This window comes from Halichoerus grypus, chromosome 1, assembly GCF_964656455.1.
Source record: "Halichoerus grypus chromosome 1, mHalGry1.hap1.1, whole genome shotgun sequence".
Lineage (NCBI taxonomy): Eukaryota > Metazoa > Chordata > Mammalia > Carnivora > Phocidae > Halichoerus > Halichoerus grypus.
This window is the reverse complement of record NC_135712.1, coordinates 81,819,638-81,835,703: the sequence shown is the minus strand read 5'-3', so window position 1 is coordinate 81,835,703 and position 16,066 is coordinate 81,819,638. Positions and strand designations below refer to the sequence as shown.

At 44.8% G+C, this 16,066-nt stretch overlaps 1 protein-coding gene and 1 non-coding gene across 2 annotated transcripts in view; both read right to left on the bottom strand.

Moving 5' to 3' along the window:
• Positions 1-1,604: 1,604 nt before the first annotated feature.
• Positions 1,605-16,066, bottom strand: part of KLHL6 (kelch like family member 6) — a 57,854-nt gene continuing 43,392 nt past the window's right edge. The window contains exons 4-7 of the mRNA XM_036122436.2: positions 13,421-13,658; positions 8,882-9,084; positions 6,877-7,090; positions 1,605-5,540 (exon numbers count right to left, since the gene is read on the bottom strand). Coding sequence (XP_035978329.1) covers positions 5,239-5,540; positions 6,877-7,090; positions 8,882-9,084; positions 13,421-13,658 — 957 coding nt within the window. The 3' untranslated portion in view covers positions 1,605-5,238. The remainder of the gene's footprint in view (positions 5,541-6,876; positions 7,091-8,881; positions 9,085-13,420; positions 13,659-16,066) is intronic.
• On the bottom strand, positions 8,037-8,139 carry LOC118554742 (small nucleolar RNA U13). The gene has a single exon (XR_004926632.1). It is a non-coding gene; the product is annotated as a small nucleolar RNA U13 (small nucleolar RNA).

Here is a 16,066-nt window from a genome sequence, read left to right as displayed (position 1 = left end):
TTCTGCTCTTTCTCCAAACTTCAGAAATTAGGGGACCTGAGAGATACTATGGTGCTAGGATAGCCAGAGGTCAACACAAGAAGGGTAATGAGGTTTCTATGTTTGGAGACCCCAGGGGAGGCAGCAGGTTAGGGACTCAGGCAGATGACCAGAGATGGGGCAGGCATGGGTGTCCAGGTAGCCTGTCATGCAGGAATCAATAACAAAGGAGCTATCTGAGCATGCAAGAAGAAAAGGAAAATCCCTAGGAGTTAGAAACAAGCATGGAAGGGAAACCAGAGTGATTGGTAATTAGGCAGGCTGATACTGGGCAGCTTGGGAGTGGGCGGGACCTGACCCAAATTAGTCCCCAGCACCAAGGGTCTTGAATTGTGACAGCATATAAGAACAGAAAATAAGGGGCGCCTGGGTGGCTCAGTCGGTTAAGCATCCAACTCTTGGTTTCGGCTCAGGTCATGAGCTCAGGAGGGTGAGACTGCGCCCCACGACGTGGGGCTCTGCCCTCAGCAGGGAGTCTGCTTGAGATCCTTTCCCCCTCCCTCTTCCTCTGCTCCTCCCGCTGGTGCGCGTGCTCTTTCTCAAATAAATAAATCTTAAAAAAAAAAAAAAAGAACAGAAGATGAAGTATGAGCCCACAGGAGGTAGGGGAGAATTGAGATCCTATATAATGGCCACAGCTCCAGTGAAAAGGAGGCTGGTCCAGAGGATGCCACACACCAGCAGACAGCACCAAGAGTGGGGAGAGGAGCCAAGGAAAGCTGGGCAGATGCCAGGCCCTGGCCAAGCAGCCCAGGCATCAGATTACCACTTAAGCTCAGCAGGGAAACTGGAGGGCTGAGCAGTGAATTGAAGGTCAAAACCCCATTTTGACTCACAGCTGGTGCGCTGGCTGTCGGAGCTACTGCCCAGGATTAACTCCAGAGCACTTCCCTCCCGTGAGATGGGGCTGTGCTTCCCAAGCTTTTCCACCCAGAGTCCCCAAAGCAGAGGAGCCAGAACCTCTATTTCCAGGGAGGCCAGGAGGAATGGTCTAAAGTTATTCATGTGACCCCACATTTCTTTAAAACCTCAGGTTTTCCTTTTCAGTGGCATAGGATCTTCGTAATGTTATCCAAAACAAAGGAAACCGATGACAAGTTTTCCAGTGGCCAAAAACTACAGCTCTCCGTCTCACATGCCAAGTTCCATGTGCCCTGATTTGAGAAACACAGGTCGGTTAAGGCTTCAGAAACAACACAGTGACATTGGTGAAGGCAGGGTTAAGAGTCAGACCAGAAATCAGAAACCTAGAAGGGGGCCTCCTGTAAGAAGGGATAATGCAGGCAGGATGAGAGTCATACAGCTTGCAAGTGGGTTGGTAAAAGCATGTTCAAAGAGGCAATGAGACTTCAGGGAGGGAAAAGCTGTCTGCTTTTTTGCCATTCTATAGACCACCTCTGATCAATTCTATCCTATGATTTTATCGAACCCTGTTGAACCAACCGAAATGTTTTAAATGTCCACCTCCTAAATTAATTTCTATTCAGATACCACTTACTCATATCAACTAAAACAAGCAAAAAAAATTCACCTAGTGTAAAACACATTCTTATCCATTCCACACGTTATTGAATAAATACAAACTTTATTTGTATATTTATGTATAAACAATATCCTTAGTTTGATGGTTTAAAAAAATACAAATTCACGTAACCAAAATGCTTAAAGGATTTGGTCAACTAAGCATCAACTCTTTTACCTATAAATATGAAAATTCAGCCTGTCAAATTGGTTTTGCAAGAGCCATATGTGAGATATTTGTGGATTTCCATGAAGGATGGCTCTTCAGATTATGAGATCTAATACAACACTCAAATCAGATGTTAAGGGAAAAAATGATTTTGCAACCCCAAGTTAGGACCTTCTATAAGAAATTCCAGTGGTATTTACTCACTTTGAAAACTCTGAGTACTTTTCTTTTTCAAAATCAAGTAGGATTTGTAAATGACAACAGTATCTCAAGTGCTTTTATAAATAGCAAAGCTATAGTTTCACAGCTATAAGCAAACAATATTTGTATTTCCCTGAGAGCACAGTTTGAGTTCAAGGGCAGTGTGTGAGTGTGTGTATTTCCTGAAGCCACTGATTGCAGAATGTGGTGACGGCTAAGAAGAGAACACTTATCTGTGGATGTTCAGGTGAGCTTAGCTCCCTGCCCATTTCAGATCAGCTTGGCAACTGGGGTCCTTTAACCTCTCCTACAGTTTCCATCCCATCACAGCCTCTGGGCCTCATTCTCTTTAGGTCCAGTAAAATAGGAGACCCAGCCAAGCAGCTCAGAGGCCCCCCAACAAGTGGGTCTGGCTGCCAGTCCTGTTCGAACTTGTGCCTCTCTTTTCCTGGAACCCACTTGCCTGAACCACCTGTTCCTTATCTCCCTTGCCTTTGAGAATGGAGTCATGCTCACAAACTCTAGGGACCATGGCATCATTTTCTAGACCTGTATCCTTAAACCTGACCTCCTTTTCCTCCTCCTAGCTCATCCTCTTCCTCCCAGCCAGGGACGCTCTGTTCCCTCACACGACCTGCTTCCAGATCCAGTCTGCTGGGCCAAGATGAGCCACATGCCCTGCCTCAGTCTCCGGGCCCTTTGCCTCTGGCTCATCTGGCACCGATCTGCCTCATCCCCCTGCTGGTGGGATTGGTTATGACAGCTACACAAACTAAATTTTTTATTATCTGTGAATGGAAATTAGATTTTAAGAGCTTTCATCCCTGGCTAGTGCCTAGAAGCTTAAATCCGATATGCTTTTAAAGTTTCCCCAAATTACTTGAACTCTTTTCTTTCCCTAAAAGCTGCTGACTGGCAGCTTTTACTTAACAGCTGTAACTGTCTGCCAACCCATGCCATTATTGAGAATCTCTATTTTTTGAGAGCCAGGCACCTGAGATTTTACAATTCACCTGCATATCTGGTCACATATCACATTGAATCCTTCCCTTGCCTTCATTTAGATATTCTGAACTAGTCCTGATACTTGGGTCCTGCTGTTAGAACCAGATTTATAACACAAAGATCCTAAATCCTCACTTTCCCAGAGTAGGGCTGATCCACTGATGGGCGCAAAATTTGCTAATTACTCTTATCAAAGGACTGCCATGACAAGGGACACTCTCTTTCTGAGGGGACCTCTCTGCATATGCCATTGATGTTGTCATTGGATATCCTCCTTGGAAGTTCTTCCCTGAAATGGTCTTGGGAAAATGATTTCTCTATAGCTCATAAATAGTTTCTGAAGGCGATCTCAAAAAAAGTCAAATACGTAAGCAATGGCCACATCATTGACCCAAGAGCACAGCTTTCGAAGATGACCACTGAGAGGGCAATAAAGACATAGATGTAACCTCACACATCTCATTTTTCTCTAACTTGATGAAAAGAAAAATTATAATGTCGACTCGTGGCCTGTTTACCGGTTTGAGTGTTTCTTGGTTGGGGGAAATTTGTCTTATTCATTGGTGTCCACAAGGCTTGACAAACAGAAAGGACACCTTGAATGTTTGCTAAATGGAACTAGATTAAATTGTTTCAGTTGAAAGCTTCATTAAGATTATTAGTGCTCATGAGTAAGTGCATCACTTACTGTGATGTGTTCTAAATTTCCACAAATATATTTGTATTTTCCCATCCTGCTTTTCAGAGCAGGGAGCTAAACCTAACCTGACCCCAAGGCACAGAGCTTTTCACACACCGACATGTGTTTATATTTATTCTCAATGACCTAAGCATACATAGAAATCTCATTTGCAATGTTCCAAGTCTTTTTTTTTTAAATCAGCTTTGAACTTTAGCCTCTTCTAACCATAACTTTTCTATGAAAATTCAACACACTATCAACTCTAATATCTCTAACTTCCCAAACTACTCAGAAGTACAAGCACAATCTGCTGCATCTGCCATGAAATAACACTCTGTAAAGAGATTTGAAATCATATGATGAAAATAAAACACACTGGGTAATGCAGTTACTATGTTGTTACCATTGTTGCTGCTTTTAAGTACGGCACATGAAACAGGATCTCTTAATCTGTTTCCCCAATTGGGGGATTAGAATGAATTTCCAGTGAGCTCATCTGAAAGCTCTATCTCTTAGAGTGAAGGACAGACTCCATTCTTTGAGTCCAAATTGTGCCAGACTGATCTGAAAACCAAATAGAAGGGCTTCAAAGGATCCTGAAAACTAAGGTTCCAGGAAGGTGACAAGGACTCAGGCACAAGGACTCAAATCACAGTCTAAAAGGTAGAAAGTATACAGTTCAAAAAGAATCAGCCATTCCTGCAATGGTCAGTAGTGGAGGGATGTTTACATTAAAAAAAAAAAAAAGTATTCTGAGTCTCTGGAAAATCCTTTCTACATTGCAATACAGGTGCTGGACACGAAGAGGCCAGGTCAGTGCCCTCTGCTGAAGGTACAATTCTGTCTGGGGATGACAGTTCTGGTCTGAATGTATCTCTATAAGGTACATATAAGAAATAGAGGTTTCGATAGGGGAAAAGTCTTTTATCTCTTCCAAAGCATATAGGTCTTTCCAGACCCATCTCCCGGTCCTGTCAGAGAAAACAACATATGAGACACTCTTGACAAGGAGCTGAAGGCTCTAACAGAAGAAAAAAAGAACAAAAAGAAATAATTTTATTTCCCTGCCTTTCTGAGTGAATCCTTTAGCAAACTTGTCAGAAAAAAAATGAGCCAGTTTTTGTTTCCTACTCGGAGATAGACAGCATGACAGAACACCACTGACCTTGCAATGGAAAAGACCTGGGTTTAGATTCCTGGCTTAGCTACTTACAATCAGAGTGACCAGGGGCAAAGCCCTTAGCGTCTCTGAAACTCAGTTTCCTCGCCTGTAAAACTGAAGTGATAATATCCAGTCAGCAGGTCATTATGGTAAAATGAATTGATATACACAAGTGCCTGGCACAGAACCTGGCATGGGACAGGCGTGTCCTGAATGTTAAATATTCTTCTTCTTTCCTCCTGAGGTAGGTCACGCAAACATTCCTGGCTGGTCTAGAGTGTCCCAAAGCTGTGACTTCCAAGGAGTCCCACGGGAAGCCACAGGGAGCCCAGGTGTAGGGCCTGTAGCTCAAGCCCAGCCCGCTGTCTTTAGTGGCACAAACCCGGCGACAGATGAGGAGGAAGGTCTCCCGGCACCCGGTCCCGAGCCCCCGCGGCCCTGCCCTGCGCCCTCGTGCAGTCACACCGACACAGCCCCGGGCACGATCCTCCGGATGTGGGTGTAAGACTTCCTGATGGTGACGCTGCCGTGGTGCGACACCCCCCGGGGCAGGACGCACTCCTCTGTTAGTTTCTGGGCCTCAGGGTCCCAGCACAGCACGGTGGCGATGACCTCGTTCTTCTCGTCCCGCCCCCCGGTGATGTAGAGCCGGTTGTTGCAGGGCGAGATGCCGCAGCTGGCCCTCTCGTGGCTGAGCTGGGTCACCAGGCACCAGCTGTCCTCCAGGGGGCTGTAGGCGTACAGCGCTCTCATGGCCCCTCCTGAAGAGGAAGGGAAACACGGTGGGCATCTCGCTGTTCTTCTGGTTTTCTTCCCCTTTACCCACAAAAATCCTACTTCTGCTCGGTCAAATCTACCACCTTGCTAATAGAAAGGGTAGATTCGTGGCTCTCTGGGAAGCTGAGTGGGTATGCAGGGCAGTAAGTCTCACACTAGAAACACTTCGCAGAGCCCTTTAAACTCTGTGGCCAGGCGCTAATCACGTGCGAAAGGACAGTTGGCTTCACGTGGTGCCAAAATGTACCCTAAGACTGCTCCCTGGAGGAAATACCACCTGGTGCATCGGGTGCACTCAGCTCGTCATCCCAGCTCTGCCATGTTTTTATTGTAACCGTAAGCCCTGAGACCGTGGTGGTTTTAAGACATGAGAAGGACCATGCGCATAAAGCACCTGCAGAAGGCCTGGTGCAGAGAAGCTATCAGCACATGGCAGTGACTAGAGGCCGTGGCATCTCTTTGTAGACTGAGCATGACCTGGGACACCAGGCCACGTCACCATCTTAAGATGCGCTTTGAAGTCATGAGACTGACCATACAGATACAGGAAACCCGAAGCAAGGGAGAGAAGGGGTTTTTCCTTAATCTCTTCCTGTATTTTGCCTCCGGGAAGCCTTCTCTGATCAGCTCTTATTTGCTGGAGTTACATATTTTTGGCATCTCCTTAAATCAGTGACTCTCAATCATGGCTGCACAGGAAAATCACCTGCACATTAGAAACACCTTGCACTGTTGGCCAGCGTCCTCCTTCTCATTCTGGTATCATTGGTCTGGGGTAAGCTCCAGCTATGCATAGTTCTGTAAAAAGCTCCCCAGGTGATTCTCATGAGTGGTCAGGATTGAGATCCATCATCCTTAACAATTACATGCCAACTGTGGTCTGGCCAGCCAGGCTTTCCTTTTGGCTAAATGCAACTTTTCAGAGCCCCCAAAGCAAGTGGAAAGAGTAAAATTCCCATGAACACAAAATAAGAAACGATGATGGCTACTATTTATCAGTCATTTACCATATATACTGTGCACATTTCAATTTCTGTACATTTGCTAACATTTACAATATGCTTCGTTCCTGTAGCAACTTCTGGCTCGTCCACTGGGCCCCACTGTCAGTCTGCTTTGTGTGTCCCCTAAAAGTGGGCTGTTTCTGTATCCAGGACTGGAAGGTAAATTCCACCAAGGTCTGGACCAATCCCATCTTCCTTTTCAACCTCACCCACATCACCCAGGAATCTGAGTTCCCAAGAGGGCCTCATCTGATCTACCTGCAACACTGCATGGGTGGGGGGCCTCAGATGAATAAGATGCCATTCACTCACTTACCAACAACATAGATGCGATCCCGGAAACTGACTGCATTGATGCATTTAGCCTCCACTGGCATGGACGACTTTAAACTCCATTTATTAGTTGAAGGGTCGTAACACTGAGTCTTGTCTGTGGCCAGTTTCCCATTGGGTCCGCCCCCAATCACATAGAGCTTCTTCTTGTGGCTGGTGGCTGCGAAGGAACTGACGTGGACGAGAAGGGGCGCTGCCTGCAGAGGCACCGGGAGAAGCTGTCAGCCCCACAGCTACAGACTGCTCCCAGACTGCTGCCGCGGCTCACAGGACACGGGCCAGGAGCTGGGGACACAAGCCTGGGCATCCTTTGCCTGAAGTCACAAGGCCTGTGGGCGTGACTCCCTTTGAGATGCAGAGAGGTCAAAGCATGTATTTCCCACCCTCCCTGCAGACTCAGGACAGGCTAGAACAAGCTGAGTGATGGATGTTTCCAGCCTGTTTCTTCCAAAGTCCAGCTATCAGGGGAGAAAAGGTGTACATAGGAATAAACATTTATACAGATGAAACCAGCCAATGTTGGAGGAAAATGCTTTCTCAAACATGCATATTTATATTAATTCATGTGTTCTTTCATTTAAAAAATATTTACTGAGTGCCTACTACATGCCAGGTATTGGCCATATTGCTTACATCTAGGAAGAAAAGCTGGTATAAGGGTTTCAGGTGGCCATAGGTAAGCAGACTCCCACTCTGGGGTAGCATGAAGATTTGGGGATTAAGCCAGATTTGTGCTCCCACCCTGTGAACCCCACAGCGCTCAAGGGCACTTCCCAGAGCCTCTTATCCATTGACATGGCCCTCTTGGGTCATGGAGCAACTCTGTAATGGGACTTGACAAGTTGAGCAGATCTGGGGCACACCCCCATAAATATTAAGGGCTATATAGCAGTTTTCAGGTTGACAGATCTTGGCTGGATGCCATGAAGACCTGGCTACCTTTGCTTGTGCCTCTGATGATCATGTTTTATACTCCCCAAAGTGGAACATACTCTGACATATGATCTGATAAGGAGAAAGAAAATTTGGGATTGGGCCTAACCTGAAGATATAGGAATTGAGTTCACTTTACTTTTTTTTATTATTATTATTATTGTAAGGACACTTAACATGAGATCTACTCTCTTAGCAAATTTTTTCCCACATCAGAGGGTAATGTGCCAAGGTTGTAACAAGGTTTGAGGGAGGCACATGTCACACAACGGCGTGAACACGAAATCATCATGCTTATGAACTACAAAAGGATCTCTCTTAACACATTTTTAGGCATAAAATGCATTTTAAGCATAAAATGCAGTACTGTTATCTGTAGGCAGATCTCCAGAGCTTATTCACCTTGCATAACTGAAATTTTATGCCCACTGATTAGCAATGATATACACCTAAGGTTGAATTGCTGAAGTCTTACAAGCAGCATATGACTCTGACTCAGTAAACAGTGTAGTAAAGGGATCCCTGTAGGCCCACTGTGGAGACAACAGCTGGCATCTGAGGAGACAGAGACTCTGAGCTAAGACGTGCAGACTGAGGTTGGGACCAAGCCTCCTCTCTCCAGCTGGGGTTCTTCCCCACACAGAGCTTCCCCACCTGGAAGCTGTTTCTGTGACCTGGTCAGCAATGCTGAAGCAATGGCCCCTTTTAGGAGGGAAGTTCAGAGCCACCAACAATGTTCTCAGTGCGAGCAGAGAAATCAGAAAGCCATATACCTACATTGGCATATACTTTTTTTTTTTTAAGTTTTGAAGTAGTAATACAAAGTTACTCATAGAAATAAATCTCCTGGGGGCCTGAGTGGCTCAGTCGGTTAAGCCTCTGCCTTCAGCTCAGGTCGTGATCCCAGGGTCCTGGGATTGAGCCCCACATCAGGATCCCTGCTCAACGGGGAGCCTGCTTCTCCCTCTCCCTCTGCCCCTGCTTGTGCTCTTTCTCTCTCTCAAATAAATAAATAAAATCTTTAAAAAAAAAAGAAAGAAAGAAATCTCCTATACCTCTGACCAGCAGTTATGGAAGGGGTCGTAGGTCTCCACGTTGTTGATCCTCTGCAAGCCATCAAAACCTCCAATCACATAGACCTTGCCACCTAACACCACCATCTTATGCCTCCAGCGGCCTATGTTCAAATACTCAATTTGAATCCATTTGTTGATTGAGGAATTATATTTCCAAACATCGTGTTGTGTTTCTTTGCCACCTAGAAGAGATACAGAGCATTTAAGAAACCACCAGATGTGTAAGAAATATAGCTTGTCCCATAATTTCCCACAGTCCTTAAGAAATCGTGAAGGTGTGTGTCGTCTGGTTGGGGAGACAGAGCCAACACAGAGGGATAGAGAGAGCCAGTGTGCGGCTGGGGTGAATTGTGTACCAGGACTGTGTCCTGTGTCACCTCTGTGCCGTGAGAGTTCAGAGAAGAGGTGGCTGAATGAGTTGGGTTCAGAGAAGTCTTCAGGGAAGCAGCACCCAAGTCCATGTGGGTGGATAGGGGCCAGCAGGCGCCTGGACTCAGTGTCTGTGCAGCCAAGGGGCAGGAAGTAAGGCAGGTCAGGTGAGGTTGGACCATTGTGGGTGGTGATGGTAGGTCCTTGACCAGCAGCCAAATTAGAAGGCACTTAAGTTCTGTTTGCTTACTTATTTAGACAAATGCAAACCTGGAAAAACCATCAAGAAATCTTACAAAATTGTCTCAGTTCAAATCTCCAATCTACACAAAAAACATAAGTGGGATTTATCCTATTGTTAAATATTTTTTTTTTATAAAAGAATGAGATGCTCACAATAGGTAATTTGAGAATGAGCTGGTAAATATTTTTTTTCAAGACCACTCTCTCAATAAACAGAAAATACATAATTCAGTTAGGGTGCGAGACCAAGATAAAGGAGAACTGACTTTTTTGGTGACTTTAATAAAATGTTTTATCAGGGCGCCTGGGTGGCTCAGTTGGTTAAGCGACTGCCTTCGGCTCAGGTCATGATCCTGGAGTCCCGGGATCGAGTCCCGCATCGGGCTCCCTGCTCGGCAGGGAGTCTGCTTCTCCCTCTCCCACTCCCCCCTCTTGTGCTCTCTCTCTCTCTCAAATAAATAAAAAAAAAAAATGTTTTATCAGCTTTGTGTACCATTCCTCATCAGCACAGAGTATCACCAACTACTTAAAGCAAAAGATGTACTTTTCAGACTTATAAATATGCGCTAGTAGGGCAATGCGTATCACTGATGTTGCTCTGTGTCCTGGGTGAGCGTTTCTCTAGGGTAGAGCCCAGAAGTGAGATTTCTAAGTCAAGGGCACACACACTTCAAATTTTTACAGGTGTTGCCAAAGAGCCTTCCACAGCTGTCCTGGTTGACCTTCCCCTACCCTACCCACAGCATATATTAAGAGCGTTTTTTGGTTTGTTTTGTTTTATAGGCTGATGGAGAAAAGTAATGTCATAGTTTGGTTTTTCCTGGCTGCTAGGGAGACTGAGCTTCCTCCTCTTCCATGAATTTTTTGTTCATATAGTTTAACCATTTTTCCTTGGGTTGTATACCTTTTAGAGCTCTCTATTCAAAACAGTATGTGTGATATTGATCTCATTTAGGTAGTGTCAAAAGTTATAAAATAGGGGCGCCTGGGTGGCTCAGTCAGTTAAATGTCCGACTTGATTCCAGCTCAGGTCACGGTCTCAGGGTCATGAGACGGAGCCCCACCCGTGTTGGGAGTGTCTGCAGGGAGTCAGCGGGGAGTCTGCTTAAGACTCTCCCCCTCCGCCCCTCCCCACCTCACACATGCACACACGCGCTCTCTCTCTCTCTCAAATAAATAAAATCTTTTTTAAAAAGTTATAAAATAACTACATGCTTTCAAAGAAATGTATGTACACTGTATTAAAAAGAAAAAAAATCTATGATTTTTTTACTTCAAGATGTAAAGGAAGACCTGATTAAGTGGGAAGCATTCCATGTGCATAGATGAGAAGACAGGTTATTGCAAAGATGTCAACCCTCCCCAAGTGAATTGATATATTCAGTGCCTTCAGGACTTTCCAGGGAACTTGAAGATACTCTAAATTTCATCTGTAAGAGTAAATTTGGAAAATTTTCTAAGAAACTTTCGAAAAAGAATGAATAAGGCTTTCCTAGCAAACATCAAAATGTAGTAAAAAGCTATGATAATGAAAGCAGTGTGGCATTGGCATAAGATGAGACAAACTGACCAATGAAAATAATACAGAAGAGACTGGAAGATATAAACATCATTAAATAAATGGTATTAGAACAACTGGCTATTTATTTGGAGAAAAATTAAGTTAGATCCTTCTTTCACATTACGGATAAAATAAAATTAAAAAATAAATGGTATAAAAGTAACTGGAGAATATATAGGAGAAGATGTTGATGATCTTGGGGTGGGGACGGGCTTTCTAAGCATGACATGAAACATAGCATCACATAAGAAAGAAAGTTACTATATACAATATAAATCAAAGTTAAAAGAAAATCATAGTCTGAGGGAAACTATTTGCAATACCAATAGCAAAGGATATATAATAAGAGCTCCAAAAAAATAATAAAAAGACAAACAGCCAATAGAAAGACAAAGTGTAGGAATAGACAATTTTTTAAAAATAAAGTGTTAGCTAATAAATATACGAAAATATGCTAACATCATTAATGAATTAATGAATAAATGAATTAAATATTCTAGGCTATTAAATATGTAAGTGATAAAAAATATTAGCAAGGATGTAGAAAATGGGCACTGTTGTTCAACACTGGTTGAACTGTAAATTGGTACAAACTTTCTGGAGGACAATTTAACAATATCTACAAAAATTCTAAATTGACGTATCTTATGACCACCTCCAGGAATTTCTCCAAATAGCAGCACAAGTTCATAAATACATGTGTATTAAAATGCCTATTACGGGGCACCTGGGTAGCTCAGTGGGTTGAGCACCTGACTCCTGATTTCGGCTCAGGTCATGATCTCAGGGTCATGGGTTCAAGCCCTGCATGGGGCTCTGCGCTCAGCATGGAGTCTGCTTGTCCCTCTCCCTCCCCCTTTGTTCTTTCCCCTCTCTCTCTAAAATAAATAAATAAAATCCTTAAAAAAATAAGATAATAAAATAAAATGCCTATTGCAGTATTTTTTCCAGTACGAAAATAAAAGCTAAAAAAATTGTGTTTCATTCATTCAATAGACTTAATCCATATGATAGATTCATTATATCAACATGTAATTATGTCCAAAATAGACTGTTAATTGAAGTACAAGTTTCTGTGATTTAACTGTGTGTAACAAGCCTGCCTTCATGCATTGCTTGTATCATTTCTCAATAGACAGCAACAAATCTAACAGAGGGAAAGGACAAACTGTAGAATAACATGTGTAGTGTATGTGACGTAGACTGACTATGATTGCCAAACCTGTCTTTTCCTCCTGCGCACAGAGCTAAAATACATTTCCTAGCCCGCCTGCATGGGGGCTGGCGGTGCAGGGGGGCATGGGGCTACTTGTTGCCAAAAGAATGTGAGCAGATTGATGCCTCTCCTCAATAAATAAGGGTTATTACCTAATCTTTGGTATTAACATACCCAGGGAAGAACTGACCTGCCCTTGATTTTGGAGGATGCCAGTTCTGGGAAGAAGCTCTTCCCCAAACAAGTTCAGATTAGAGAAAGCCTCCGAGAGAGGACAAAGGATGCTTGTCTCCTCCCTTGGGGCCCCAAGAAGAGCTGGGTGGCTTTTGATGTCTTGGGGAGATATGGAACTCAGAGAACCTGGGTTGGAACCCTGCCTGACATTTACCAGTGTGTGACCTATCTTCAGATACATTTTATAATCCTTCAGAGCCTGCATTTTCTCCATTTGTAACTGGAGATTAAAATCACCTACCTTAGAGAGTTGATGTGAGAGGCAAATGATTAAATACCATCAAAGTGTAAATTCACCTACTGTGCTGTAAAGATGGTAGAGACTTTGTCACTTAAGAAATAGTTATTAAGCATTTACTAGCAGCGAGGCGCAGCGCCAGGTGCTGGCAATACAGTACTGACTCTCGTGGAATTTAAGGACTAATGGGAGTCAGGCGCCGTGTGATTATAAATAAGCAAATAACTTAGAAGTGAGAAATGACAAAGTACTGTGTGCTACTGGAGCATCTAAAAGTATGACAGTAAACTTGAGGTGAGAGCTCAGGTTTGGGGAGAAGAGCAGACATTTTAATTCATTACCCAGTGCCCTACACCTCTAGCAAATACCAAATAAACTCTAGTATCACTTTCCTTCTTCCTTTTCCATGAAGGACCAGACCTGTCTGCCTGCTCCCTCAGATCCTAGTACAATACTGCTCACAGGTTAGCGTCCATTAAGTAAGAATGTGCTTTCCAAGATAAGACCACCTGAGCTCCTGGTTCCCACGTGCTGATCCAGTCAGAGCTAGACCATCGCCATTCACAGTAATTCTACTAAGTTGGTTGCCTGGCTCTCACTCGGGAAATGCATAGTGCCACTGGGGGCTTGCTTTGGCATTATGTGACTCCTGCTTACCTGAGATGTAGACCTCATTTTTTAATGTCACGCATGCAAATTCCACCCACTTCTTATTATCACTCTCCAGCTCATGCTCCGTCATGGGGAGCTTGGCCACCTCCAGGCGGCTGCGCCGCAGGGGGTCCAGGCAGGTAACCTCCGCCACAAACCGTTCATCCTTCGTGCAGCCACCAATGATCATGAATACCTCAGACTGAAACTCATGCATCCTGGGCTTGGTGCGCTCCGAAATGATCTGGAAAACCAATGGAAGTACGTAAAGGCAGGATGACACAGAGGTTCAGAGCCCAGGCTATGGAGCCAGACCGAGCAGAGCCCAGTTCCCAACTCTGCCACCATGTGACCTCACCTTGAGCCTTAGCTCCATCATCTGTGTAATGGGGACTTTAGTGGTAACTACCTCATAGGTCTGTGGTGAAGATGAAATGGTATCATGTATGTAGTGTGCCTGGCTTGCAAGGGGCCCGGGGTATAATAGATACTCAGCAAAGCTTACCTATTGTTGCTTTTGCTGCTATCTTAAGAAGTCCTGGTCCGTTTATCATCAAATGCACTTCACCCTTCCCGCCCGGTCTGAAGGCTTGAACCTTGGAATTTCATTTCTGGCCACCTTCCACCCCTTTCTGGTTTCAATTTCTTAATGATATCCCAGACTTTGCTCACCACTAGATCTCTTCTGAAAGAGAAGTCCTGATGGTAGGCACACAGAGCACTTGGAGACTTAGGGAAAAAGAACCAAACAGGAGCATGGTGTGGCAAGGGACGTTGGAGGACTGGGTCCCAACATCAAAGATATGACCCTTCAGAGCCTTGAACAAGCAAAGAAATCCACATCACAGATATTTGAAACCAGCTGAAAGAACAGAGGTTTGAAAGTCAAGTACACCAGAGTTTGGTCCTGGTTTCACCACCTGTGGCTATGTGACCTTGGAGAAGCAACACAATCTCCATAAATGCCTGAGATCACTTCTGTGTCATCAAGTCATTGTGAGCATTCATGTGGTTGTGATGTAGAGGCATGAGGGATGAGCAGAGCACCTGGCATAGGCACAGCCCTTAACAGATAGTCATGGCAGTAGGAGAAGCTAGAGATGGCATATTGGCATTATTAGGGAAAAGGGAGAGCTGCCCTTCTCCTGGTTCCATCCATCCCCTGGGCTCAGTGGGGAAGGTTCTACAGGTGGGCTGATGGGAGACAGTACCCATTTCCCAATGACCAAAGCAGCCTGCAAGGTCAGGCTGACCTCACACAGGATTTGAAATTTCAATCTTGACCACAGATGTAACAAACAAGTTATAGTAGCAAAAACTGCCCCCTCAAGTGGTGAATCCAATCAATGGTCACAAGTAAGCAGACCAGCCAACACCCAACCTCTACTTTTCCGTAAGAGACTTTGGTTTCTGTATCAAAGAGTCAGATACAGTAAATTTTGCATCCTCAATTCATGGCCATAAAGTGTGTCACAGGGCTCTCCTTTGGAGGTCGGCAGAAAGAAGTGGGGGATGCATGTGGGGCAATGGGCAGAATCTGAGGGCACTGACAGTGGAGAAGACAGCTGGGATAAGGGTGGGAGGGGTGGTCCTGGGAACTTGGGAGTCACTGTGAGGATACCAAGCTGGCAGGACAGGATCTGAGCAATGAGTTGGCACCAAATGCAAATTTTGCCACTCTGTGATTTTCTTTCCCATTATCTGCCCTGCTTCATGCCCCTAAATCTCCCCTCCCCACAGTTCAGATGCAACCTCCAGGACCAATCTGGTCCTTTCAAAAGGATTAGGGATTGTGGAGCAACACTTAGAGGACAGCACTAGCCTCCCAGAATTGGTCCCTGTGTGACCTTTATTCCAGCTCTGAAAGCCAGGCCTCAGCCTTCCTCTGAAGTCCCCCATCTTCTTCACAGTGGCTGTCCTCCTGCCTCAATAGCCTGCTGGCCAGTAGGGGGACTGGACTAGCTGTGATCTTACTCCTGATTCCCAGCCTGGCACCCCATTCCTGAGTCCTGGGCTATGGACGACTCTGCTCCCATTGAAACCCCTGCATTCCATGGGGCGCCTGGGTGGCTCAGATGGTTAAGCATCTGCCTTCGGCTCAGGTCATGATCACAGGGTCCTGGGATCGAGCCCCATGTCTGGCTCCTGGCTCAGCGGGGAGCTTGCTTCTCCCTCTGCCTCTCCCCTTGCTCGTGCTCTCTCTCTCTGTATCTCTGTGTCTCGAATGAATAAATAAAAAAATCTTAAAAAAAAAAAAAAAAGAAAGAAACCCCTGCATTCCTACCTGCTATCTGGACCCCCCCATAATATCTGTCCTTGATTTCCCACACCACCTCCCCATCCACCTATCCTTTAAGTCATTGGCATTATTTGTAATGTCCCTTTGTCCTTTCCTCTAAGAAGCCATTCTTGACTTTCTATACATGTTCCCACAGTCCTGAATTTCCCCATCACAGCACTTTTCCTACTTCCTTGTAATTTACTATAAGGTCTCTGATGACAGAAACAGCCCTTATTCTCCAATGGATCATTAGCACCAAGAATAGTCTTGGAGATTGTGGGTTTCTATAAACATTTGTTGAATGAGTGAATGAATGAATGAATAGGAGAACTAGGTAACCCAGGACCTGACACAGACTTTTTCCCAGTCTA